The sequence below is a fragment of the Tenebrio molitor genome, chromosome 7, assembly GCF_963966145.1.
Source record: "Tenebrio molitor chromosome 7, icTenMoli1.1, whole genome shotgun sequence".
Classification (NCBI taxonomy): domain Eukaryota; kingdom Metazoa; phylum Arthropoda; class Insecta; order Coleoptera; family Tenebrionidae; genus Tenebrio; species Tenebrio molitor.
Genome location: NC_091052.1, coordinates 11550420 through 11575912, shown reverse-complemented (window position 1 = coordinate 11575912; position 25493 = coordinate 11550420). Strand labels below are relative to the sequence as shown.

At 36.9% G+C, this 25493-nt stretch overlaps 1 protein-coding gene and 1 long non-coding RNA gene across 2 annotated transcripts in view; one reads left to right on the top strand and one right to left on the bottom strand.

Moving 5' to 3' along the window:
* LOC138135493 (lachesin-like) overlaps window positions 1-25493 on the bottom strand; it is a 121769-nt gene that overhangs the window by 12889 nt on the left and 83387 nt on the right. The window contains exons 4-6 of the mRNA XM_069054242.1: window positions 7977-8147; window positions 5635-5763; window positions 2205-2343 (exon numbers count right to left, since the gene is read on the bottom strand). Coding sequence (XP_068910343.1) covers window positions 2205-2343; window positions 5635-5763; window positions 7977-8147 — 439 coding nt within the window. The remainder of the gene's footprint in view (window positions 1-2204; window positions 2344-5634; window positions 5764-7976; window positions 8148-25493) is intronic.
* The window catches only part of LOC138135512 (uncharacterized), a 131746-nt gene continuing 107784 nt past the window's right edge, over window positions 1532-25493 (top strand). The window contains exon 1 of the long non-coding RNA XR_011161001.1: window positions 1532-1687. This is a non-coding gene — a long non-coding RNA (uncharacterized lncRNA). The remainder of the gene's footprint in view (window positions 1688-25493) is intronic.

Below are 25493 nucleotides of genomic sequence, written 5' to 3'. Positions count from 1 at the left end.
AATGACAAAGGTCTTGGTAGACAAATCAACGCAAACTGATAATCTTGGTGGTTCTTATAACTTGCAATTTGTTTTAAACCATTTATTATAATGTAAAATGTAAAAAATTGTTACCGGCAAATTAAATCCAAATACAAATGAAATCAGCTGTTCTTTGTTTTCCCTATTTCGTTCAATTTGCAGCGCCATCTTGCGGTTGCTGATTTTCTCCAATTGTGGTACCAAATAGAAAAACTGAGGTTATGTAAGTCGATTAATGACAGGTTTTTAATAAAGGTTGTTGTAAGATGAAAAGTAATTAGAATATAAGTAGAAAAACTGAAGAAAATCACAATCAAAACAACGACGTCGAATAGAGCTGCGCAATTCCACAGGACTCTTGATATACCCACGTTCATTTAGAGACACTTTGCAGAATTATTTCCGATACATTCGTACGATTTTTTGCCACACATCGATTTGAAATAATCAAAACACGATATTATACTGTGGGGTCAGTTATGACCCAAGGTATCTGGTCTCAATTAATATTCTGGTTACCGTTCTTGAGTCATTTTAACGGCACTGTTAGATAACCTAAAATGTACGGAGTAGTTGTAAACGACGCCAGTTCGCTTCTGTTCGGCTTCACTTAATTAAAATTATAAATTTGTTGCAGCAAACTACGTTATCTCGGCACATTATGTCATAATGAATGCAGCAATAATTGGATCGATCATTGATAAATTGAAAACGGTAAATTTTGGGAATTAACTAGTTGTGATGGCGTTTGTTTTCCAGTAACCGGATGATTAATTAAGCATTTGTCAAACATCAGATTTATGAGGTTCTATTCTTATTTGTTCAAAACAAAATTTATGATATAAATTGAGTATAAATTTGCTCCTCCCCGAGCTTACAAAGGCTGTTTTCTCGATCTATTTTCTGCGTGTCGTTGCTAAAATATAACCCGTTAGTAAATTGCCGGAGTCTATAGGGAGACCGTGCCACGACATTTTTGCCAAATAAATTTTTACTCGTAATAATCCGAATACAATATGGCGGCAAACTTTTCATTGTTCGACTGCATTAACCTCCATCGCTCTTCGGAACCGAAACCCTGCACGATTACAAAAATTACAGTCGACCTGGGGGTATAGTCCAATTTTTACCCTTTTGAAGTGACGTCACGATTTCCTTCCTCGCTTTCTCTTTATTGAAACGACAGAAACAGAAAAAAACAAAAAAAAGGCACGTTTATTTATTGATGGTCACTTTGAGGTTATTTTATGCTCCTGTCAATTTGACAATTTTTAATTTCTTTCACTTATTACATTGATTACAAACATAACCTTTCGAAACAATTGTCAACAAATTTGACACATTTATAGTTATTTATGATCAATTCAAATTTGTTTCTGATCCTAGCTCAAACATACGTAAAGTTACTAGATAATGACGTCATCGCAAAAGGGTAAAAAATGGACTATATTTTAATTGAATTCTTCACCGGCGGCGTGACGACGCGTGGCGCCGTCTCGCGACCGGTTCGGGCGTTTAAATGTCAAAAATTGACACCCCTAACCTTGAACATGTCGTAATTGGCTATTAAAGACTCAAGTGATTCCCTTACGCAATCTGAATGTTGTCTGAGATGTTTTTTCGTAATCCATTCGTCGATAGACTTTGTCGGTGGAGTAATAATGAGGTAAGTGCCTGTCATATCTTGCCTTATTATGGGATTTGCTAGTTGTTTTCGTCGAGATGAAAGGTTATTTTCAATTGAAATTCGCGACTCTAATTAGGACACTAATAAAGACGCCCCGGGATAAAACGCTTTTGTGAAAGGCTCCGTTTACAACGTCTCGCTCGCATTTTTGATACCCGAGTCTAATTCATTTCGGGCAAAATTCCTGAGGTGGGTAATACACGTCTGTTCACCGTTTACGACACGATGAACACACGATATTTTATTTAAATAAAAGGGGAATTTTGTTATTCAAATTAACTTGATGTGTGTTTAAATGTTTCATGAACGTGCAGCGAACCGTCGTAATCACGTTAATATTCGCAGTACTGTGCTTTTCTTTTTTACCTCGGCAGCTCCATTTACGTTTACGACTCCGGTTCCACCTGTTCAGCTTGGGAACTTGTACCGAAAAAACCACCACTTCGGTGTCTTTTCTTTGGATTCTTCCACACAAATCCCGTACTCGCGTACTCACCCGTTCAGCAGCATCTCACCCCTGTTTTTCACCCAGTAGTTGATGGTGTTGGGGAAGGCCTCCACGTAGCATTCCAACTGAACGTCGGTGTTGAGGGGTGCCCCCAACAGCTGATTTGGCACTTTAATGGCGGGCGCAACTGCAACGAATTAATTAGAATAAGTAACTATCAAGGCGGCGGCGTGTCTAAATCACCGAGACGGCTCAATTCTGGTTCTAACCAATTTCATCCAACAAAAGTAACTAAATCAGATTATTTTTAAATTTGACGTAATCTCCTTAACGAGTTCCCACATACAGATCTTATTATAATAATTAATTGTTTCTGACGAGAGAGGGAGACGATTTCTTTCTTTCCCGTTTGTGAGTTTCGAAATATGAACAACAGTGCTCGTTAAGCGAATGGCACAAATTGCCAAAAAAAGTTCTTCAGAATTATTACTCTTATTCCTAGACAGAACACGATGGTGGCTGGCAAGTTTGCGTAGTTGCACAAGTTTATTCGGTCTGGAGACGATAAATGCCCAACTATTTATCGTCAAAGTTCAGATTTGAGCAATTCCCAGGCTGTGTTTATTATTATTATTGTTATTATCCTCGTACATTGTCTTATCTAAATATGGCAAATTTGGGTGGTCTGTTGACGAACAACGAACAATTCCTTCTGTTCGTCGTCGTCGACGATCTTTTGCTTTTATTTTACGGTACAACGGAAGTTGTCATTGTTGTGTTGGGCGTAGTGTGTCGGATTTTAAAAGAAAACTCTTTGTTTGACCGGGGGTGTAACTAGTTGGCGTCTTGGATTCTCGTAATCCGGCCCCATCCGAGAGCAAGTTGGTTCAACTCGTTATCGAGAGGGTGCGTAAGGGCTGGCCGTTCGCCCTCTACCCACCACCACGCATCAACTAACTTCTGTTTCAGATAACTTCCTAATTAGTTTATGGCCATGTGTTAATTCCCATGTCCGAACACATGTACTTATGACCTCGGCAGTCATGTCAGAGAACTAATCGCATTAGTACGCGCTGCCGCCAAATAATAACTTGGTGTCGATAATGGGTATTAGCTGAATTATAATAGATTCGTATTCGTAGGGACCTAATCGGATTCCGGATCGGCGATAGAGACGTCTCCCGCAAACCGGAATGTCGGTAATCTAGTCTAAGAAGTACCACGTCATTTCCGCGAGTACGTCGTTAAAGGGTATCCCGACGAAACTCCCAAAACAAAATCCAACACTGAAATTTGAGTGGTTTAAATTTGATTGAACAGGGGACTTAAGTAATGCCATTGTTGTTTTTTTTTTATTTCGACTAAGTACTAAGAATTTTTATAGGAAATTTATCGTTAACCAGTTCATCCGTACAAGTATTAATTGATTTTTAAAATTAAACAAATTTGGACTTGGAATTAATTGATTCAGTGGAATTATCACGAATTACCACTCATCAGAGCCTCCAATGCTTTTTAAAAATTAATTTATTACTAGTTTGACTAGGCGCATCCACCATTTTAGTCATTCATTATTATTTTTTTTAAACCTGTTATTTTATCTTTTTAATCAATTATCGATTTATAAATTAGATATTAAATATACAAAGAAAAATTACTCAGTTTTCCGAATATCTTTATCGAAATTTTAAAATGTTTAACTTCGCAAAAGGGGGACACGGCATCGAGGCCAGGCTTATATACAGGGTGTCTCAGCTAAGACTTTCGAGTCTAATATCTCGGTTATTTTTCAACGAAATTTTGTGAAATTTAAAATGCAGATATTCTAGATGGTGAAAAGTAAAATCCCATTAATGCAATAACCCAAGTCTTAAAAACATAATTTTTACATGCATTTTTAAAATGTTGAATCACTTAAGATTTATATCAAAAAATGGATCGTCAATTAAAAATGCTGTAAGGAGAAACTCGTCCTTGAAAGACGTCTGGTTTGCAAGAAAAAATGAAAAAACTGTGTTAAACGTGGCTGCAGATGCAAAAAAGTATTCGCGTATGAAATTTTAAGCTTTACAAAAATCATTTTTTGCATATCGTAATGAAAGTGGCACTTTTTTACACGCAAAATCGTAGTGAAAGTAGCACTTTTTTACACGAAAAATCGTAGTGAAAGTAGTACTTTTTTGCATCATTTTATTCTATTTCCTTGGAGACAATTGTCAACGCATACCTTTTTTTTTGTAATATTTTATAAATCCTTTTGGACCAAATTTCTCAACTTATATCGATATGCAAAAAAATAGTGTGTACAACACATTATGAAAGTCTCTTTTTTTCACTTATTTGCTTGACTAACTCGGGCTACGCCCTCGTTAATCAATCTGAAAATTAGTGAAAAAAAGTATGACTTTCATAACTAGTTATACAAATAACTATTTTTACTGTAAAATATTACAAGACTTAGGCCCGTATTCACCAACACCAGTTAAAGTTAACTGTAGGTTAAAATATACGAAAACATTGTTATAACAATAGGTAACTAAAGTAACAAAGTACTTTAACCTACAGTTAACGTTAACTGGCGTTGGTGAATACGGCCGTTAAGCAAATAACCCGGCGCATCCACCATTTCCATAAACATTTATTTAAAAAAATATTATCTTAGACTTATTTCGAAAAATCATTTCGTATTTAATATAATATATACACACCTTCCAAATAAAACTGAAAATAATTTATTACTAGTCTGCCTTTTGAAAAATCGATTAAAATTAACTGATCCGGAGCTTCAATCTCTGTAACTGCAAATTATATTTTAAAACTGTTATTGATTTATTTAAATCAAGTGTTTTAAAATTTGAAATATTTATGAATAGGATTTATGTTAAAATAAAAATAATTTACTACCAGTTTGCCTGTTATAAAAAATATTAAAATTAATGTTCTGATCAATTATAAATTTTAGTCCATACGTTTTTCAAATATATATTTGCGTCTTTAATTCTGAAATATTAAACAGCTTAATGAATTACAATTTAAACCTTCTATTTTTAATCAGGCGTAAAATACGCAATTTTGTTTATAAATTAGCGACAGATTAAAACGAGCTTTGATAAAAAAAAAGTTGTTTATTAGGAGGCGGGACTGTCACAAAAAGCGATTAAAATTAATTGGTGCGGCGCACCCACCATTTTTGTTGTCTTTATAATTTTTAACGGATTAAAAATTAATTAACAAAACTGAACGTACTAATTAAGCAAAATAATTAATTCATCCGATGTCGAGAATATCCGTTACCGTAATTAAATAAATTATGCAGATCGCCATAAATTATGAGCATTTTGACTGATGGACCTAAACGGAGCACAAATTATTGTGACGCAGACCGAAACAAACACCGATCGTGATGTGCAACGCAAATTCGTAAATAATTTCGCCGCTTCGGTGGTGAAAACGCAGAAATTGAACCTTCAACACTCACAATTCACGTTGAGGGCGATTCTTTTGCTGACCGCCGGGGGTACGTCGTTGCTTGCGATGCAAAGGTAAGCGCCCATTTGTCTTCGTTCCAGACGCCAGAAATGAAGGTTCGTTCCATTATATGTTTCCACTGAAAACAAATAAGAAAAGCTTACTTAACAACGTACGAAATTGAATTAAACTCAATTATTCAGCAAAGAAGAGGAGCTAATTTTCTTCGAGTATATCCCCGTCTCCTCAACATCACGGATGAGAAGAACTTTGTTGTACAAATTAATTGCACGAACTCGGGTATTCCTATATTGTTATTGTTTAAAGCGAAAATGTCGCGTCTCTACGACTAAAATTTGTGTTAGTTGCTTACGTAGTAAAAGTTTTGCATTCATTAGCTTTCGCAACTGTTTACCCAAAAAAAAAGAAAAAAAAACACATCCGCATTCTAGTTCTTCTCTGCGGAACTCCGAGACTAGCGAGTTACGAAATCAAATGAAAACTTTTAACGAGGTATAAATATAACTTTTGCAAACAGACGAAATGTGTAGACGGTAAATAAGAGGTGAACATGACGAAGTCGCGGAACCCCACAGGTTGTTAGAAAAAGAAAATACAGCGACACGCTTTTTATGTTAATCAAAATCGCCAAGATAAAACTCCACGAATGCGTAAAATTTAATTAACCGCTTACAGTAGTTAACAGTTGTTCATTATTCTTGTACCTCCCTTATGAATAAATATTAAACTGGGTTGATTTATTCCTGTGTTATGTGTATTCCAACATTACACCCAACTTTGCTGTTTATTGCTCCTTATTTACCTGGATGGGACGCCGACGCAGATGGTGGTAACGACTGCTCCCGGCTAATCCCACTAATATTTTATTATTTATTATATTGCTGCAAATACACCCCCAGTGCCGTTGTTCCGCAGAACGTGACACCAACTTTCCGTATTCTACTCGAATTTTGCGCTCGCGATAAAACACCCAAATCATCGATTCGGTGTGGATTTCGGCCAGATTTTTCACTCCCACCGTGTCGAGACGTTAATTGTTTAAGCGGCGCTTTCACGTCACTCTGGTCGCCCTCATTAGCGCCCATAATGACCAACACGAGTTAATTAACCGTCCCGACACTAAATTCCCCCAGACGGCGACGTACTCATTTTCCGTGCAAATTTGACACTCGAAACATTTTTCCTCATCTGGTTCTAGTGAACTGTCGCTCTCGTGCAAGAATCCACTCCTCCCGGTCGTCGATTCTGTCTCCACGAAAATGCAAACTGTTTGATTTATGTGCACCCCGGTCCGGTTTTTCCTTCCCTCATATTTTCCATTCACAAACCCAATTAAATCCCGGAAGAAGGTAGTTTGGTCGTGAAACGACGGTCAAATAGGTCGACTCCTCCACTTCGAGACTTTAATTTGCCTGCCACAATGGCCCCTGTATCCTTTACAATGTCAAAATGGAGTCGGTGAAAAGAGTGGTCGACACGTATCAGAGGGTCGGGGATTTGATCGTTACAGTAAAATTCCTGCTGAAATGACGATGGTCTTTGATAGGCCCATATGGGAAAATTATGTACATTAACAACTGAGGTCCGAGTAAATTGGCTTCGGTCCGTCCGGAGGATTCAAACGTAAAAACCGAGATTATCTGAAGAGTATTGTTGAGCCAGCGGTAATAATCCAGACGATTACTATCACCTTCTTATGGTCCTCTCACAGTCGGCAAATAGAAAAGATATCGACGGTCTCGGCTTGTGGCTCGTCGAGTGTGTTAACGGCTTTTGGACGTCGCCTAAGAGATTCACATCGGAGTCACGTCTCAAAAAGTGGAGGCGATGAAAGAGCAAACGTGTTTCGTAGATTTTGTCAGCGACGTGGTGAAGAGCGAAAAGTGCAATTTTTCTAAAATTTCGAATCACTCGGTTTACTCTAGCAATGAGCAAACGTGTAGTTGCATCTAATAAAAACAAAGCGTCCCCAGGAGAACTGCGCGGGGTTGATTATTAAAAAGTACCTGGAGTCTTCACTCGGGCCGCGTTCTTGAACATATGAACCCATCCCGGCGGACTAATAAAAGAAATAAATTCATTTGAGGCCGCAGTTCTATTGTTTGAATGTGGCAGTGCCATAACCTACATTTGCGTAATTATTGAGAGAGCGCCCGAAGCTTTTCGGGCTTGTTACAGCTGAAATGGGAAAGAGAGAGTGTGTTCACAGTTGGAATAAATTGAAGGGGGCGAATTAGAACTGGATAAAACGATGACATAGTGAAACATCCAGAATTATTGCATTATAATGGAGCAGAACAGGCGTGATGTTTGTGTAACACGGTCTTTTACCTCTTTGGATGTCTCTTGCTCCCTTTCTTATCATGATGGGCTGTCCGTCCTCGCGTTTCCACGCTATGCGGGGTGTTGGATGACCGGTCGCTCTGCACCAGAGGGTCGCGTTCTCTCCCTCGGACACCGACAGGTCTCCGCTGGTGTCGTCGTTGATTATGTCGGGGGGAACTGCAACAAATACGACTCTCACCAACACAAACCTTGACAACCTTGAAACGAACGCCGGTATTTCTGGTTGTCTAACCGCCAGGAGCTCGAAACGCGAATCAATACAATTTTGATTTTTTATTGCGAAAACTGGGACTGACCTACATATTTTGGCGAAAAAAAATAACAACTACGTTACATCCGAGTGTGCGACGTAGGGATTCGCAACCTGATTCGGATTCTAAACACGCCGAAAAAATACAGCTACGTGTGAATGATATGAGATGAAGCGGAAACGGATCAGACGTCTAAATGTATTTACAGTTGCCTCCTTTTCCAAACTGAGCAAATTATTTATTGCTTCTATTTATACGATTTTCACGATCGATTATTTCCAAGTTTGGACGAACTGATTAGAAATTCGCGGTTAAACAATTTCCATTGTTGTCGTAGTCTCGAGGCGCGATTATTAATGCTGAGATGACTCCGGTTCCGTTCGGGCGAATTTTGAGTGGTGCTGTACAAAAGTGCCAGCGATCAGTGCCGGTGGTGGATAAGTGTCTGGAAGCACTTAAATGATTGTTTATTTAGAGGGAATCACACAATAAAATGGAGTTTGTTCGTCGCGATAAAAGATGCAAGAGGGGAAAGTTTGAGGGTCATGATCCTGGAAGATTAGCCACTTTGGTTCTTTGTCCCGGAAAGGCAACAACACGAGACTTTTAACTAGGCGACAGAGAAATCGTGTATTTTTCGGATTACACATTCTCGAGCAAATATTATTATGTGGGTGGAGTAAGGACGCAAAATGGTTGTGTGAATAAGTAATCGGATATCAGCAGGTGATGGTCGAATCACGAGAGCTTGCTTCGTGAGTGCATTACTGTGTTCCCAGTTACCTAACTTTAAAATCTCGGCTTTGCATCTCCGTTCGTGTTCGTTCAAATCTCCATGCTGTTACCTCATTTATATTTTATTTGCTCGTTTAAAGAACTCGAGACAACCACCGACTCAAATTAGCTGTGTAACGTGTTGTTTTATACTTTCATTAGGAGTATGTTGTTTGTGTAAATCTATCGATCTAAGGGTAACGCCAAGCAGACTCGAGATACCATAGCATATTTATGAGCCGGGAATACTGTTTCTGAAGTGGGTTCGATCAGTTGCCGTAATTGGTAAAAACGACTTTGCTGTCGGGGACAATCATATTAGCATCGTTTATTTACCTGAAGAGGGGATCGGTGTTCGTTTGTGATTGCGATTATCGTGTTACACCGCGGAGTTAAAGTGATTTGAGGGGTCTACAATGTAACTATTAGACGAATTAGTTGCTGGGTAAATACAATACCGAGCCTTTGACTACAATGTTGCCAGCAGTCGGTTACCAGATTAAATCCGTGTTTTCATTACGTACACATTGTACAGAAACAATAATTTGGTAATGTCGGAGATGTTGTATTGTTCCCAATTAAAAACTTTTCCTCGTGTTTGATTATTATTTCCAGTTCGAGTTTTCTCTCGTGCGAAATGCAATAATCAAACGCCGTTAACGTTTGTAAATTAGTCGTGAGGATGGTATCTATGTAACTAATTAGTATTTGTTATGTAAACACCGACAAAGTTATAATTTGAATAGCTTTGAGTAGCGTTCCCTATCTTCCAAAAACAAATATTGTGTTACCTCTGCGCGAAAAAAGTTTCCGTTGCCGGTGTCTTGTTTTACGAGTAGAGAGGGCATACATATTTAAATTCGTCACGACACGTTGATGTGTTTATAACTTCTGTGGGTTTAAAGCGGCATCTCGTGGGATCAGCACATTGTATATTGGCCTAATTTGTTGGAAAGATATACGAGCGGACCGTGTAAAAACCCCCCAGCAATTGTCGACGCACATAATGGTCGTAAGTGGGCCGATGTGGGATTTACGGGGAGCGTCGGAGGTGCCTCTGCCGAGATACAAGCTTCGCCAAGGAGCAATTAGGTTGGAAGGACCCACAGACCGCAACAGTCCACGAGGGCCCGCTATCAACACCAGATAATTCTAATTAACCTTAAGCTGAACGGGCGGACGGAATTTGAAAAATTCAGGACCGACCGGAGATCAACTCCGACATACCAAAATTATTCCATTTGCAAACAAACGAATCAATAACACTTGAGCCACCGAAACTACCACCGCGCTCTTCAATTATTATTATCGACACTGGGACAATACATGAGAGGATCGTATTATTTTCTGATAAAAACATTCGGCATTGTCGATTTTAAATTCGAATTTCGTGGCAAATTGAATAGACAACGTGCTTTCAGAGTTCTGAAACAATTCTAACTCTCAGGTGTTCGACCGATTGTAGAAATCTTCATAAACTAGCACACACTACATTGGAGAATTTGGTTTGGGTTTGCGAACTTTTCGATAAAACTTTAAAACAGTTCTGTACTTAATTTATCCCACCAATAGCAACATTGTTTTGTGGCCATTTTGCCACTCCAAACTCGATTTCGACACACAATGGAATAAACGATTTTTATTGGACGGTTGATTTGTATTGCTGGTTGCATACACATCAGGAGCTAAACACACATCCTACCAAAGCACCTTAATTTTTCACGCTCTTTGTCAATTTTTGAAACAATCGCTCGTTCACATTGACCCATCAATTATTGACGGTTTACTTAAGTGATTGCCAGTTGGCTCAATCGACTGTTGAATCAATTAATCCGATTAATATCTGATTGGGGTGCACCGAGTGATTATTATTCTTGTCTCTCATTAATTATTTAGTGAGTCGATCGATCAGCTCCACATTTCGTGTAAATTTTTCGAACATCTCGATTAGTCCGTTGTTCGCGCGGTTTCGTTGCCGTATTAATTTAACCGAAAGTACACGGCCGTCGAACTAATTGGAGTGTACAAATTTAAAAATCGCTGCCGTCGTAATGGCATAAGCGTCCCTTTTTCTTTTTGGCCATTTAGAGGGCCGCAAAACAATTGTGCCGGTTTTATTAGGCGCGACGTTTTTACTGCACACAAAAATATAGTGGCTAATTTCCCGAACAAAAACTCTAATAAAATTGAAGAGTACAAACACTTAATTTCAAACACAAACCATTAAACGGGTGGCCGTGCATGTTCGGAACGACATTACATGTACGATTGTACAATAAAATAAAAGGAAAAGTTCATGCAGCGCACTCTGCCGGACCTAATCCGATATGATTTAGTGTGGAACAGTAATAATTCTGCGTGCGCCCCGTGGACATGTATAAATGTATGGAAATGTGAACGAAATCTTGAAATATCTTTCACTTTTTTTTTACCCTCCTGAGTGAAATATGTCCATATATGGCCAGTTGAGCATTTTATATATCGGCCTACATTTTTATGTTTTACGCCGGCAGAAATTCAATCCCGACACCTTTTTCGGCCGCCACGGCTACGCCATAAATCTCTCAAAGTGTTTTAATCATAAGAATGTGGCCGAAACTCCACGTCTACTGCTTATACATGGTAAAATATGTCCCTGCGTAACTAACTTCGTACAATCGCACATCGACCCATTTAAGTCAAAAATGTTTTCTCTGTCTCATTTCATTTTACAACTCTCAAAAAAACTTCCCCCGACCAACTGCTAAACCCTCACCTATCAAACTTTTATTCGCAAAAAATGTTAACCAAACAATTTTTTAGCAAGAATTTTTTGCCCGGAAAAAATTAAATTACACTTTTTGTCTTCACCGCTCAATTTTTTTTTTTTATTTTTACCAACCCCCTCGTCCAATTTGCATTTCACTACCCCTTTCCTCTTTTTACATCCAATTAATTACCTCACTATCATTATTACCCAATGTTCACCAAGTCTTTTATCACACCGTGTCACCTTATTTTACTCCCTTTAAGTATATAGAAACTGCTTCGCAAGCGGCATCTTCCTTCTCCGTTTTCTAATAAATCTTGTGTCACACTTTACGACAGCGAATTGACAACAATAGCGCCGTTCCCTCGGAAAAAATCCACTTTATCTGCAAGAATCATTCAGATAAATGTGCATAAAACACTAGACTTTGGCGCGCTCTAAATAGGATTATCAACAAGTTCCCCGATAATTTTTATTGTTTGGATTGGGGCGAAGTGCAGCTCGACGCCCGATGTTCCGGTCATTTGAATCCATTTGGGGGATTCTGCGAGGGAACTCTGCCAATACCGACACCGTACAGGTCGTATTATAATCTCATTAGCGAAAACAATTAGCGTTCAATGAGGTCGTAATGTTCGTACAAGTAAAGTTTGCATAGAAAATGATCGTTGATGTAATTGGATGAGCGGGATGTTTATTAGATTTCCCCTAAACGTTGAATAAAACGAGTAATGCACTCGACCTGTGCCTTCAAAGCGCCGAAAATTAATTGTACTCGAAATTTACAGCAGAAGTTTAAACAGAACGTAAGCAAAGAGATAGAGCTCGCGCCGTTTGTTTTAGTATATTGCAGTTGAACCAACTGAGAGGATCGAGGAGTACCAGAACTGAAAGTGCCAACTGTGCTCCAATAGAATTTCCTAATTATCAGGAATTTATAAACAACTAGTGCGCTACACGGATCGTGAACGTATGGCTTCTATTCCTTTTAGACGTAAATAATTGTTTGGCTCTAGGTAACACGTAACTGATGCTATTTTTACGAGCCAGACAAAAGTACTTTATCTTATTTACTACAGACACATGGATTTTTTAAATTGAATTTTATTATAATGTTACCTATAAAAGAATTCCAGGCTATCTGGAAGGTCATAAATTCTCAGAATGTAGCAACTGAGACAGGCTAATTCAAGAGAGAAGATCTGATCTTGACGGCGAAGAATGTAAAGTGTGTCCGTTTTGACGTAATGATGTTGCAGAAATAAATTGGGCGGTGGAATTTTCGCAAAATAAATGTTCGCTACTTGACCGCTCGGAAAAATACACGTGGGTGCAATAAAACAACTCGTAAACATCGAGTAAGCGTTTTAGCTTCAAGACAAGCCGAAAGTACTTTCAGTTGTGAGCACCACCTAATTATTTCAGCTTTAAACTAGACCCGGTTTCAGATTACGGAAATATTTTAAGAAGATAAACCAAAAAGCGGCAAATGAAAGCTAAAATTGCCCCATTAAAGCCAACTAAAGTTTGTGTTTAAAACCTTTTATGCCATATCTCGGCGGCTTATTAGAAAACGTCAGATAGAGATGATGCGCCGCTATTAAACACAAAAGCATATTTAAACCGAAAGGATCAACGAAAAGTAAATCACGACTGTGATTCTGAATTTCGGTTCGTCTTCGGCGATTGACAAAGCCGAAAACTTCTTTATTCCTTTGACGATAGATTAGCTCCTGATGGGTAGACAACCAACAACGCAATTTTGATCACTCATCAGTCATCATGAATATGCATTATGGTCAAACGCAATATTATCGTGCGGTGAGGGTTTAGCTCCTGATGGGTAGACAACCAGCAATACCGTTTTGGGTTCCGGACCGTGTCGGCGTCCCCATAAGGGTGCAATCTGCGTTGCACCGCTCCGCATTAAATTGGTCTCCGGTTTCGGTCAGCGCTGGTGTCGTTACAGTCGATTATTAGAGCGATTCCAGCGCGGAATTGCTGGTTGTTGCTTGTTAAACATCAACACTCATAATTACAACGTCAGTAGGACTCCTGGTCCCGGTTCCTCGGAGAGAATTACTCCCGGCGTCGTGTGGGACGTGCGTAATTAACGTCAGCAACAATAGTGGGCCGAGCAGTCATCCACTTCCGGAGAACGCTCGGAAAACATAAAATCTACATCCGACAAGAGGCGGACCGGAATTGACAAACATTTTGATTAAAACTAACGGAGCTCGAGGCCTAGACACTGAATAACTCCGAGTCACGGAGTTCTCCTAAATGTAAACGCGGATAAAGCGGGGGAAGAAGAGAGAAGCAGGCCCTCTTCAATATACCGTAAATAATGTATTCGTGCGTCGCGGTACGGGATTACGCCCGTTACAAAAATGAACTTGTAATCAAATCGGGAAATATCGAGTGGGAATGGACGGACGTCGAGGATGGCTGCGACGATGCAGCCGGGGGACGTATAAATTTCACTTTATTAATTAGGGGGTAAAATATGTGCGATGAAAAAATCGATCCACCTGGTCAACCCGGCACGAAGGGGGAATTCCGGACGAACGACGCGAAATAATTCCGAATTCACTCTAGATAACTCGGGAGTATTGAAAATGAAATTAAATTCGACCAGAAATGACTAAAATACGGGGCGATACTTTCACATAACTGGGTCAAGCTCGCCTGCAGAACAGCGAAAATTCTACTTGCAACAACACTGCTGCTACAGGTTAGTTAATCCGAGAGATTCTGGTCTCATTTTGCATGAAACTAATGTTCTCAAAGCTCAGATTTTGTGATAAAGCAATGAGTTAAGGTACACGGCTTCTGAAGGAGCTGCCTTGTCTTGAGGTATTACTGATGTTAGGAAATTGTTTTGCTAAGATTTATATAAAAGATTGTTAGTTTTACTTGATACGTTGTTATTTTTTATTAACGAATTTCAAATTGCAGAACTTGTGGAGAAATACTAGAAAAAATTAAAAATACGTTCATTTTTGTTGTCCGATTTCTTAATAGATTTTTCGATTTTCTAGCAGACGGTTACTGTCTTTGTTTACAAGTGAGAAGTTTACAGGCACGAGTGCAGCGAATGTGGTATGCGCATGCGTAGGGCGTCTTATAACGAGTGTTCATTTAATGTTCTGGTAGCATCACCTATGGAAATCTTTTGTTTTGAAAAACGGATGTCGCAGCGTACAACATAACCTCATTCAAAAAGTAACAATTACAATTCACGCACAAATTAATCAGTTTATTAAATGAAGTGGTGGTGGACCATAAAATTGAGAATGCCTAGGTGTTCATTATTTTTGTTGACACTGACAATGACACTGACAATGTTTTGTAATGTTGCCATATATCAAAAATATTGTCTCTTAATAGTTCTATCTGGTGGAAATAATTAGGAAACTTGCCAACACTTTCCTGGACACACTGTATGTATACCACGTGGTATAAATTCTTTTTCATCTCTCGTGTAATTATTGGCCTCGTCGAGTCGAGTTACTTCCTTGTCATATAATGTAGGTACTATTATTATTTATTATTTTAAACTGTCTAAAAAACACCCAATTTAGACGTAATAATATTGATTAAAAAACAATTTTGTACTTCTTTCAATGGTGGTTCAAAAAATCTGTATTTCTGGCGAACTAAATAAAATTTGTTGGCCACTTACGTTGTGTTTTATAAACTCAGTAATGATGAAACAGACGAAGGAAACCGTAAAACACTATTTCTGGAAATTGGACAATCGTTGATGAAAAATCAACGCATCGGGACAAATTAAAGAATTAGTTGATATCTCTGTCGTCTGAAATGAAATTTTAAAAACGTCTCTTACACACTTCGCTATCATAGAGAGAATCAAGAAAAGTGCAAATCCTTATTAAAGTTATTAACAAAAATTAGGGAGAAATAGGAGAATTGTTCTGTGCAGTGAGATATTTTACTGCAAAGTGGAATGAAGAAATTGTCACAGACTCATTTCTGAAGAGATAGGATACAACAGGAATAGCAAAAATTAGAGAAAAGTAATTCTTCGTTGGTAGATTCAACGAAAAAAAAAATAGATTAACCCAAAAAATCATTTATGAGTTGGAGTTAGGGAGAGATATGTCGATATCTCTTTCATCTGCTGCGCCAGACCTCAACAATTTGAAATAGCTAAACTATGAAGCGGTATTTCTAGATAACGCTGGATTACCTTATTCCACAAGATGAGCTGAAGATTGTAGTAAGGCTGCAACATCTTAAATCTCCTCAAATCTGTATAACTACATTGTATTAGGACTAATAGTTATTTATTATACAAGATGATAAAATTGTATTTATCTTCGAGAGCGTTTTTTAGCGTTAAGACGCTAATTACCATTCTTAGGACAGAATACTCCCGGACAAGTCGACCAGTACGACTTTGCGTAACACTCCGCTCACATATAAATACGATTCAGCTGGTTCGCTTTAAATAATAGGCGAACCAGCTGAATCGTGTTTATGTGCGAGCGAGGGATTACGCAAAGTTGTACTGGTCGACTGTCCGGTACTATTTTGTCCTAACACTGCTAATTACGGTCGAGAAGATAATTAAATTTTATCGTCTTGTATAATATTCTATTTTTTTTATAGCATTTGTATTTTATTATTAAAACATTTTTTTAAATCATTACTAATCGTGTCAGGTTTTAAAATATCGTTAGTATGAGCGTTGTTAGGATCTATCCTTGCTGTTAAAGTATCACTTTATCCACCCTGGTGGTTAAAATGCTACTTGACCTTGATTTGAATAGATAAAAGCACATTTTAACATCTGCTATAGAAAAAATGATATTTGAATGTTTCAAAATTTGAGAAGTTTAGTCAGATCTTAAAAATGATCTTATGAAGCCAACGACTTGCACAAAGCAGTTTCTCCTTTTTTGAACATTCGGTACAGTCGTTACTGGAGAAAATTCTAATAATTGATTTTCTCAGAAGCTTTACTTTGTAGAACGTTCCGTCGTTATTATTTCAGTAATTGAAGAAACTCTGAACAGTCAGTAATTGGATTGCAAGTTGTAAGATCCTTATAAATATAATATACTTACCGCGAAAGTCGTTGATTTGAGTGTTTTTCGTTCGTATTGTGTTATTTGACGAGTCCTTATCGTCCTCATTCGACGTCGTCGCCGAAATGAAAAGCCGACGTATTTGAATTTAACACGGTCCTTTTGAAAAACATTATCGTCGAACTTTTCGACAATTTTCCCCCCCAAATTACTTGCGGTGTAAAGATTTCGAGATTGTTTGTGTGGGACGCGATTCTTTAACGCAGAAACAAAATGAACAAGGGAAAATAAAAACTTTGATTCTGTTGAAAGCTTAAAGCTACTACAACAAACTTTGATTGAATCGGAGGGTGAGATCGAAAAGTAGATTTTTCACTTTTAGAGTCGTTTGCGAAGTGCACAATTCATAAAACGGCGAAAAATGATTTTCTTGTAACGAGCGGAAAATGCGACATGACTGGAAAAAACTGTGCAGTTTATTCGCCGTAAATCATCCCTCGGCCTAATTTCGAGGGTGGTTCTAGGGTGTTTTCTAGATTTTTGGAAACGCGATATTTCGCCGTTAATTAATGGGACCTAATGCGGGCGTTTTTATCTGCTAAACAGTTAAATTTGCGTCGGGCATATTTTAAAAGCAATTTAATTATAGCTATTTGCGTGTAAAAATAAACAAGTCATAGAATGAGGGTAAAATAAAAATAAAAAGAGTGTTATCTGACCGTGCACGACCCTAGCAATTAAAGCTAAATGTTGCCACAAATTTCATCTCCAGAGTGTAATTGTAGTTTAGATAACTTAATTTTTACATTCTGCCGGGACAAATGGCAAGAATTTCACACTGGGATTTTAAATGTTCACAACTTTGGCTATTACCGTTATTGGATGTGGAGGTCTGTTCCGGATATAAAAAAAAATATCATCTCCGCGCATATGCAAAGTGGCATAGAAGTTTTCCGGTACCGGAACGTATCCCAGATACTTTAAAATAATCATTCATAAGATAAACGTGTCAAAATAAAAGTGCACCTATTTATTACGCGCCGAGTTTGCGAGTAAAAAATATGTTTCCATCTCATCTGTGCAATTTCATATTTCCGTACGGCGCGCTGGAACTCCGGAAGAAAATATAAATTGCCGTCCTTTGACATTTACTGTCATCAATAAACACCACTCGATTTTTCACGGGCGTTATTTTCCTCTATTAATCATCAGACAGATGGTTAAAGACGGTCGGCTCGTAGGAAACGTAACCCATAAATTTACATTTTATACGTTTGCTTTCCCGGGCCCCTCGCAATTACGGTTATTACCGAAATATAAACGGATAAGGAGGTGTGATAATTGCTTAATACTTCCAACACCCGAACGCGATAAACAACCAACGCAACAGACCTATTGCAGACATTTTTGCACTTTTGCCACCACCGAATCTATGCCAAATCTCTCAGTCGAAGCCGCAGACATCGATTGATAGAACGTTAGTCTTTGCTTGACGACGCATGTTCATCGCAAATTTATTGCAAATTATTTTAAAATTAAATGCAAACGGAAAAAAATAGCTTGTCTGTTTTTGAACTCATAAAAGAGAACGAAAAAAATCAACTTATTCTAGAAAAAAGTAATAAAGAAGGCCTAAAGGAAAGATGTTCAGAGCATCAATGAGGGATCTTAAAAATGTAATTTATTTTAGTAAAAAAAGCAATAATGTGGAAACTGTAGCGAAGAGAATTGTTTTTTTTTGTAATTAATTTGAAGTTGGAAAATTAGCAAATGATGGACTTGTTGAGAAATGAAATTCATATTTAATGTGCTCTATTTACGAACGAACCTTCTCACTAGGGAAAACAACAAATACGAGATGTATAAATGGTGGATGCGTCGAGAAAGATTAATGAACTTAGTCGATATCTGTAGTGTTGAGTATTAGATTAAATGTAAAGATTATTTTATAGATCTTATCACGATAAATGACCTCGAAACATATGAAAATTTCTTACTTGAAGGTTAAGGAGAAAAATTAGCAAAACTGATGGATGCGTCAAGAAAATATAGCTCTCTAAAATGTTAAAAATCATTTTTGATAGATTTTTTAATCCCACATTAAAAGAAGAGATCCGCATAACGCCGCCCTTGATATGAAATGAGAGAAAAATGTGAGAATTTTATTTTCAGAAAATTGGTGGATGCGCTGGAAAAATTTAGAAATGAAAGAAATAATGTTTCTGTAATGTAGTGTATCTGAAAAGGAGTTGTGTCTAATATTATGTTGCGCAAATGGTGGATGCGCAAATGATGGATGCGCAAATGATGGATGCGCAAATGATTGATGCGCTGGGATGAGTAACAATAAAATTATATCTATCTTGTCTGAGGAGTTACATAAAAAATAAAAATTATGTTTCATAGATTTATTTGCAATAGATTGAACGCAGACATCAAATCACTATTTCTAACAGGATGTTACGCAGCATATGTTATAGATTAGATGCCTTTAAGCTAGATTATATCTAAAGAGGGTGTCTTGCAGATTGTATAACAATGACTCTAATGAAGAAAAGAAATCACTTGTTAAGTTTATTAATACAGAAATTTGGTAAATTATTAATTAATTATTGGAAAAATGGCGGATGTGCCATCTATGAATGTTTCATTCAGATCCAAATTAAAAATTGGAGTTAAAAGATTTTATTGTAGTAAATACACTGGAGAAAATTGATATTCCTATTTTTAATATTACAGAAACTTAATGAATTATTAAATACAAAAATGGTGGATGCGCTGGGGAATTTTTACGAAGAAAACAAAATTTGATAATTCTGTCATCCAACGAATTAGAGAAAATTTACAAATTGCGTTTTGTAGATTTTGTTAGGACTGAACAAAGAAACTAAAAAAAAATGTTCGGTGCATATTTTTACCTCAGATCAGCCACGCTTATTCGTCTGTCATTTGCAATTTCAACTTTTACATTGAAGTGAATTTAATTACTGCGCGAAAATGAGTTTTTTTTCTATGTTTTTTAATTATATATTTTGTAATGTTTTAAGCAACTCCACGCGTCCGCTGTGAGAGCAACTTCCGAACTGAAACTTCAGGAAAGAGATTCTGTATTTTTTACTTTGTTCGACCGAAACTCCGGGCACTGATTTAAACTAATCCCCAAATGAAGGAACACAAAGAATAACGAAACAGGGCACAGGAAAAATTATATTTGTCTGGATTATTTCGTCGAAAGTCAGATCTAGATATGTGTTCGTTTCGCTTTGAAGCGATTAATCCGGGCACTTGGCCGGTCGGCTTACAAATACGAAAATGCGTTAAATAAAATCGTCGAAGTGAATGATGGTCTAATTCCTCTATAAATTGATGAGTCCCCATTGAACCCGGTGAATTTGTCGAATAAAAACATGATCAATGTGTGCGAGAATTGATCTGTTTGATGTAAAAGTTCCATTCGAGACGTGGAGATCCGCATGTACGAGAACTTGGACAAGAATAAATCAAAATCAATCAAGTTTCCGTAAAGAAATGACAAGTACATAATTGAATTCTTTGACCGCCACCTGTGGAATCAGATTTTCAGAAATTGCTTTTCCAGTTTTATAAAACGGATATTGAACTGGTGCTTTTTACATTTGGCACGTGATGCTCCCGTTACCAATCGCGATGAAAAAATTAGACTTGTGATTTTTTACCGATTTGCTCTCGGTTCCCTATTAATCGTTTTTTGCAGATTTCCTCGACGCTAAAGTGTAATAGCTTTTCATTATTCTCGATTTAAAACTGGAAAACGATTCGATGCGATGGCGTCGGCCAATCCTTTTCACTCTTCAAATTCCTATTGTTCTCTTGTGCGAATCTACTTTTACGTCTCCTTCAGGTACTTTGACCACCTTTCATCATCAAACTAGAATTTAACAATATGCTTTGATCCCGAAAATCACGTAGCCAGTTGGACGTCAATGGCGGGTAAGCTATAAAGAAATATTTTGATCACACTATTCCTTTGAGAGAAGTTCGGGAGCATTGTTTTTGATGTTTAATCAATATCGGGAGATCATTTGCCTGCAGGATGTGAACTTTACTTTTATTTTATTTTTTAGATAAATAATTTTATTGTTGCAGGACCCGACTGCTGCCCTTAAGATTTTATCACTTTTCAGAACAAAAGGTTGACCGAATCGAATCGCCCCAACAACGCCATTCACTTCACTTCTCGATTCTTCACACTTTTACACTCTTCTAATCGATTCAACTCTTACAAGCGTTCCCATTACATAAATAAAAAATTATCCGGCGCATCCACCATTCCCGTAAACATTATTAAATTAACACTAAAAACCGTTCAATTTATTAAATTTCAACAACACCACACCAACTCGGTGCTAACACATGAAAGGTACATAAATTTCTATTTTAGTTGTTAATGAATCTGATTTATTTACTTTGCCTAGTGGAATTAAATAATGAATTAAATAAATTACTACCGATCAAATATTGTTTGCCTAAAATGTGTAATGGTATTTGATTAATTTGAATAATTAAACAAAGTTCTGAATTAATATTATATTTATTTCGTTTAGATCGATAACTTCGGATTTAAATAATTACCCGGCGCATCCACCACTCCGGACACGGCAAACACAAATTGAATTTTGATGTTTCCTTAAAACGGTCTGACGTGCAGAGACACTTTTGACGGTTCTGAAAGTCGCTGTCGGCATTCAAATATTATCACTTAATAATTGTATCAAAACAGTCTTGAGAGCAAATAACCGTTTGCCACAGTCAAAACAGAAACGGCACTATCAACATTTACGCTGAGAAATGTTGTAAATAGCGCAAGGAAACAGTGACTGTGTGTTAATGAACGTTTGCGTTGAAAGCATTCCGTTATAATTAGATTGTTAAGGGCACATATTTACGCACTTTGGGTCGAAACGGGGTTAATTTTCGCGTAGAAAAACTTCCCGTTAAAAATCTTAGATTACTTATTCACGCATTCGGAAGTATTAGAGCGTTAGGGAAAATTGTGCAACGCCGAGTTCATAAATAATATCAGTTTACTGCCAGACCTTTTGTATATTTCCCAGAGGTCGTTCAGAACTACTCTTTGTCGAGACAGAGCTACAGGTAATGTCACTATCCGAAACATCCTGTAATTTTAGTGCGAGTTTGGTATGCGGATCGTTTTTGTTACGTGAACTTTTTATGGGGCAATATTCAACGGCGAGACTCACCATATTTTTGGCAATACGTTTTTATCCATGTACCTTATCATTTCTATGCCACATTCTCATTTTTATCGAGCGGCGAAGTAAAAAAACAAATTTAAAAACTCAAGTGCTGCTGCGTTAAAAATAATACTTTTATTTGCGTCGCGTGATATTAAAATTAAAAAATATGTTTGGATTTATGTGGGCGATTTGGATATCGATCGGGCGACCGTTTGAAGAGGAGAAAACGTGGAGGTTATTGCGATCACCTAAATCTTATTTTTGTCGTTTTAAACGAAACATTCTTTGAATAATTAAGAGATAGAGCCGGAGAGAATTGTCCATGTGATATTAAATGTTTGGCTTATTTTGTTTTACTTTTTTTAAAAAGAGTTTATTACGCGGATAATTAAGATGACCTAATTAGGCGAGTCGCTTCGGGGAATAACACAAATGGAGTTATATAAAATTTTTATTTTTTGCCCATTATACCAAACTTTATTACACTTATCATGGGATTTCAACTAATGGTTTAAATTTAAATTTTAATAAGATAACTTTATTAATACGTCTGCTGTTAAGGACTTAGTCGAATACGTTTACCTACACTATTTACTCTATTAAATTAGAGATAAATATAAACTGGAGCCGTGAAGGTGAAATTAACATAAAAGTTCGTGTTCGAGAATAATGAAAACAGTGAGATATAGTGTTTAGCATGCTGACCCATATATACATATACATTTATATTTTATACATTCACCGTTTTTATAATAATATTTTTACCTATTTTAAGAAATACTTCGTCGTGTAATGTGCCCTCCAATTCAATTACTGTTTAAGAGAGTAAAAAAAGTCTTACAATAGTATATTATGTAATAAGTGCGGAAAAGTGGCAATTTCTAACGAGTGACAAATATTCTCTACGATCTTGTAATGATTGATAAAGTAAAGCAAGTCATTTTTACACCCGCTGAGCAATTATCAATGTAGTCGTCATGTAAACCATAAGAAAAATCTCACCATTGTCTTATAAGTTACGAGTAGGGATAATTCAAGGATGATACTTTATATATTTTATTGTGATGGATGTAGGAGTGACAATATACAGGGTGTTTCTGAAATAAGTGCATAAATTTTAACTGGTAATAGAACTAATCAAAAGGAACAACTTTTCTCTCTGCCATTTTGGCGAAAAACGTTGCGTAATGGCTTAAAAAACAAGGAAAGATTTTCCTAAAACCGTTCATATCTCCAAAACTAAGCTAAAGTAACGCTTAAGGTATAAGATTATATGGCCCTTTAAAAGTATTTGGCCGGAGATAAACGTTCCTTTTGTCGCAATTGCAGTAGGCGGTCAGCCCAACCATAAATCATGCTTCAAGCAATTCTCTGTTGTGAATTCCAGAGGCGGCCTCAAAACAAATGCGTACCGACGAAATTATATTTATTTATTAAATATACAATACTATTACAAATCATCTTTACTGTTTTCAAGACACAAAGTACTAAAGGGAATTTCGTTACAATAACAAAATTTACAATAAACATCAAAAACAAGTTCTTTCACAAATTTTTAATCCCTGCCCTGAACGAAGGAAGAGGGATGCAGCTGCACGAGCCGAGACAACCATCTTAACGCCAATATTGGTTTCCATTATTGGGATAATTTTAGTGCTGCCATATAATCTTATACCTTAAGCGTTACTTTACCTAAAAACGTGAAACAACCAGATTCTTACGAAGTGGATTTTTTGCTATACGGGTAGACTTATTTGAATTTCGATTTCGACGTTAAAACACGTTTTCTGGATGAAAATGGATGTTTTTTTCATATTAGCGCTGATCTCAATTAGCCATTGCAGTATTTAGTGGCGTAGGGCTATTTTAGTGAAAAATCTCTACAATTTTTTTTTGGAATTAAACATCGTTTTTCGGCAAAATGGTAGATAGAAAAGTTGTTCCTTTTGACGAGTTCTATTACCAGTTAAAATTAATGCATCTATTTCAGAAATACCCTGTATGAATGAAACATTTTATGAAACAGATTATGATGAATTGATGAACCTAATAAAGAAAAAGTCTTAACGTTCCTTTGAAAGCAAGATAAAAAAATTGATAAATAATGATTAATTACTAAAGTGGTGCAATGTGTTACAGTTTTTTTTAAATTAATTGACTTAAACAAATAAGATCGTAATGTAATCTCGTTACGGTACCTGCTTCTTTTTTTTTTTTTCTCCAACATTTACAGTTTTCATTTTTATTTATTAAAGTAGTTGTTTTTTTAATGAACATCAAACTCTAAAGTTTCATAGCATAAAATAAAATCCTTCATTTTTCATTTTTGTACACTGCACTTAACCAAGTTATTCTTTATTTCATGCAAAAATATAGAAAACCTGAAAAGAATTTCTGGTGGAATACTTGGCAGTGCTTCATTATAATTATAAATAACTTTCACCACTAACTTTACGGGAACAATAATTGTAAAATAACTGCTGCGCCCGTGTGCGTACACTTCCCACTTGTAAAGTGTAAGTAGTGATTTACACACATTTGGCATAAAAAAGGATTATTTTGTGAGACAATGTTGTTTGAAAAAGAGTAAAATTTTCATATTTTGTTAAGAAGAACTCTGATTATTAACTTTAACCAACCCCTAAATGATTTCAAAATTTATTACTACTCGTACATTGAGGATAATAAAATTTCTGCTTGGAGAAATATCGTCGTGACTCAAAACTAGTTTAGAGAAATAATCAAATAAGTCTAGGATTTCCTGGAGATGAGAATTTTCGTTGTTGCGCGTCGATTTTACTTATTCAAAGAGAAAATCGGAATGATTTAGCCATTTTCGCGTTCGATCCGTCTTTTTGTAATCAAAAATTCTAAACATAATTTTCCGAGTCGTTATTCGGACGACCTGGTGAGCGTGTTTGGATTCACCCGAAAATATTGAATACAGGAATGATGCAGGATAAATAATTAATGCACGATTGCTTAGCCGGGACCAATTCGGTGGCACTGAAACAACAGTTTCACGGGTGTATATCATTTAGAATTGTTGATACAAGGACCGATCCAATCTGTCTGGAATAAATTTTTAATAAATATTCAAAACATCCGTATTTGGCCCGCAAGAACAACACAGCATATCCCGAAACATAAAAAGTTGCAAGTGGTCGATGTAGTCGTTTAGTGTTGGGGCCGCAAACGCCTCGTGTATATATTATCCCCATGCGCTGCCTTGTAATATGTAAATAATACAGTGTATAGAACCCTAACTGAAATGGCGTCTTGTGTCTGGTTGAGTTGGAGCGCCTTCAGCCGAATTATGTCGACGATATTTCATATAGCCGGACCAACTTCTGCTTCGTCGTAACCTTGTTTATTATGTTAACCGACCGCAAACCATGCAATATTGTGTTTTGCCATCGAACTTGTAAATATTATGA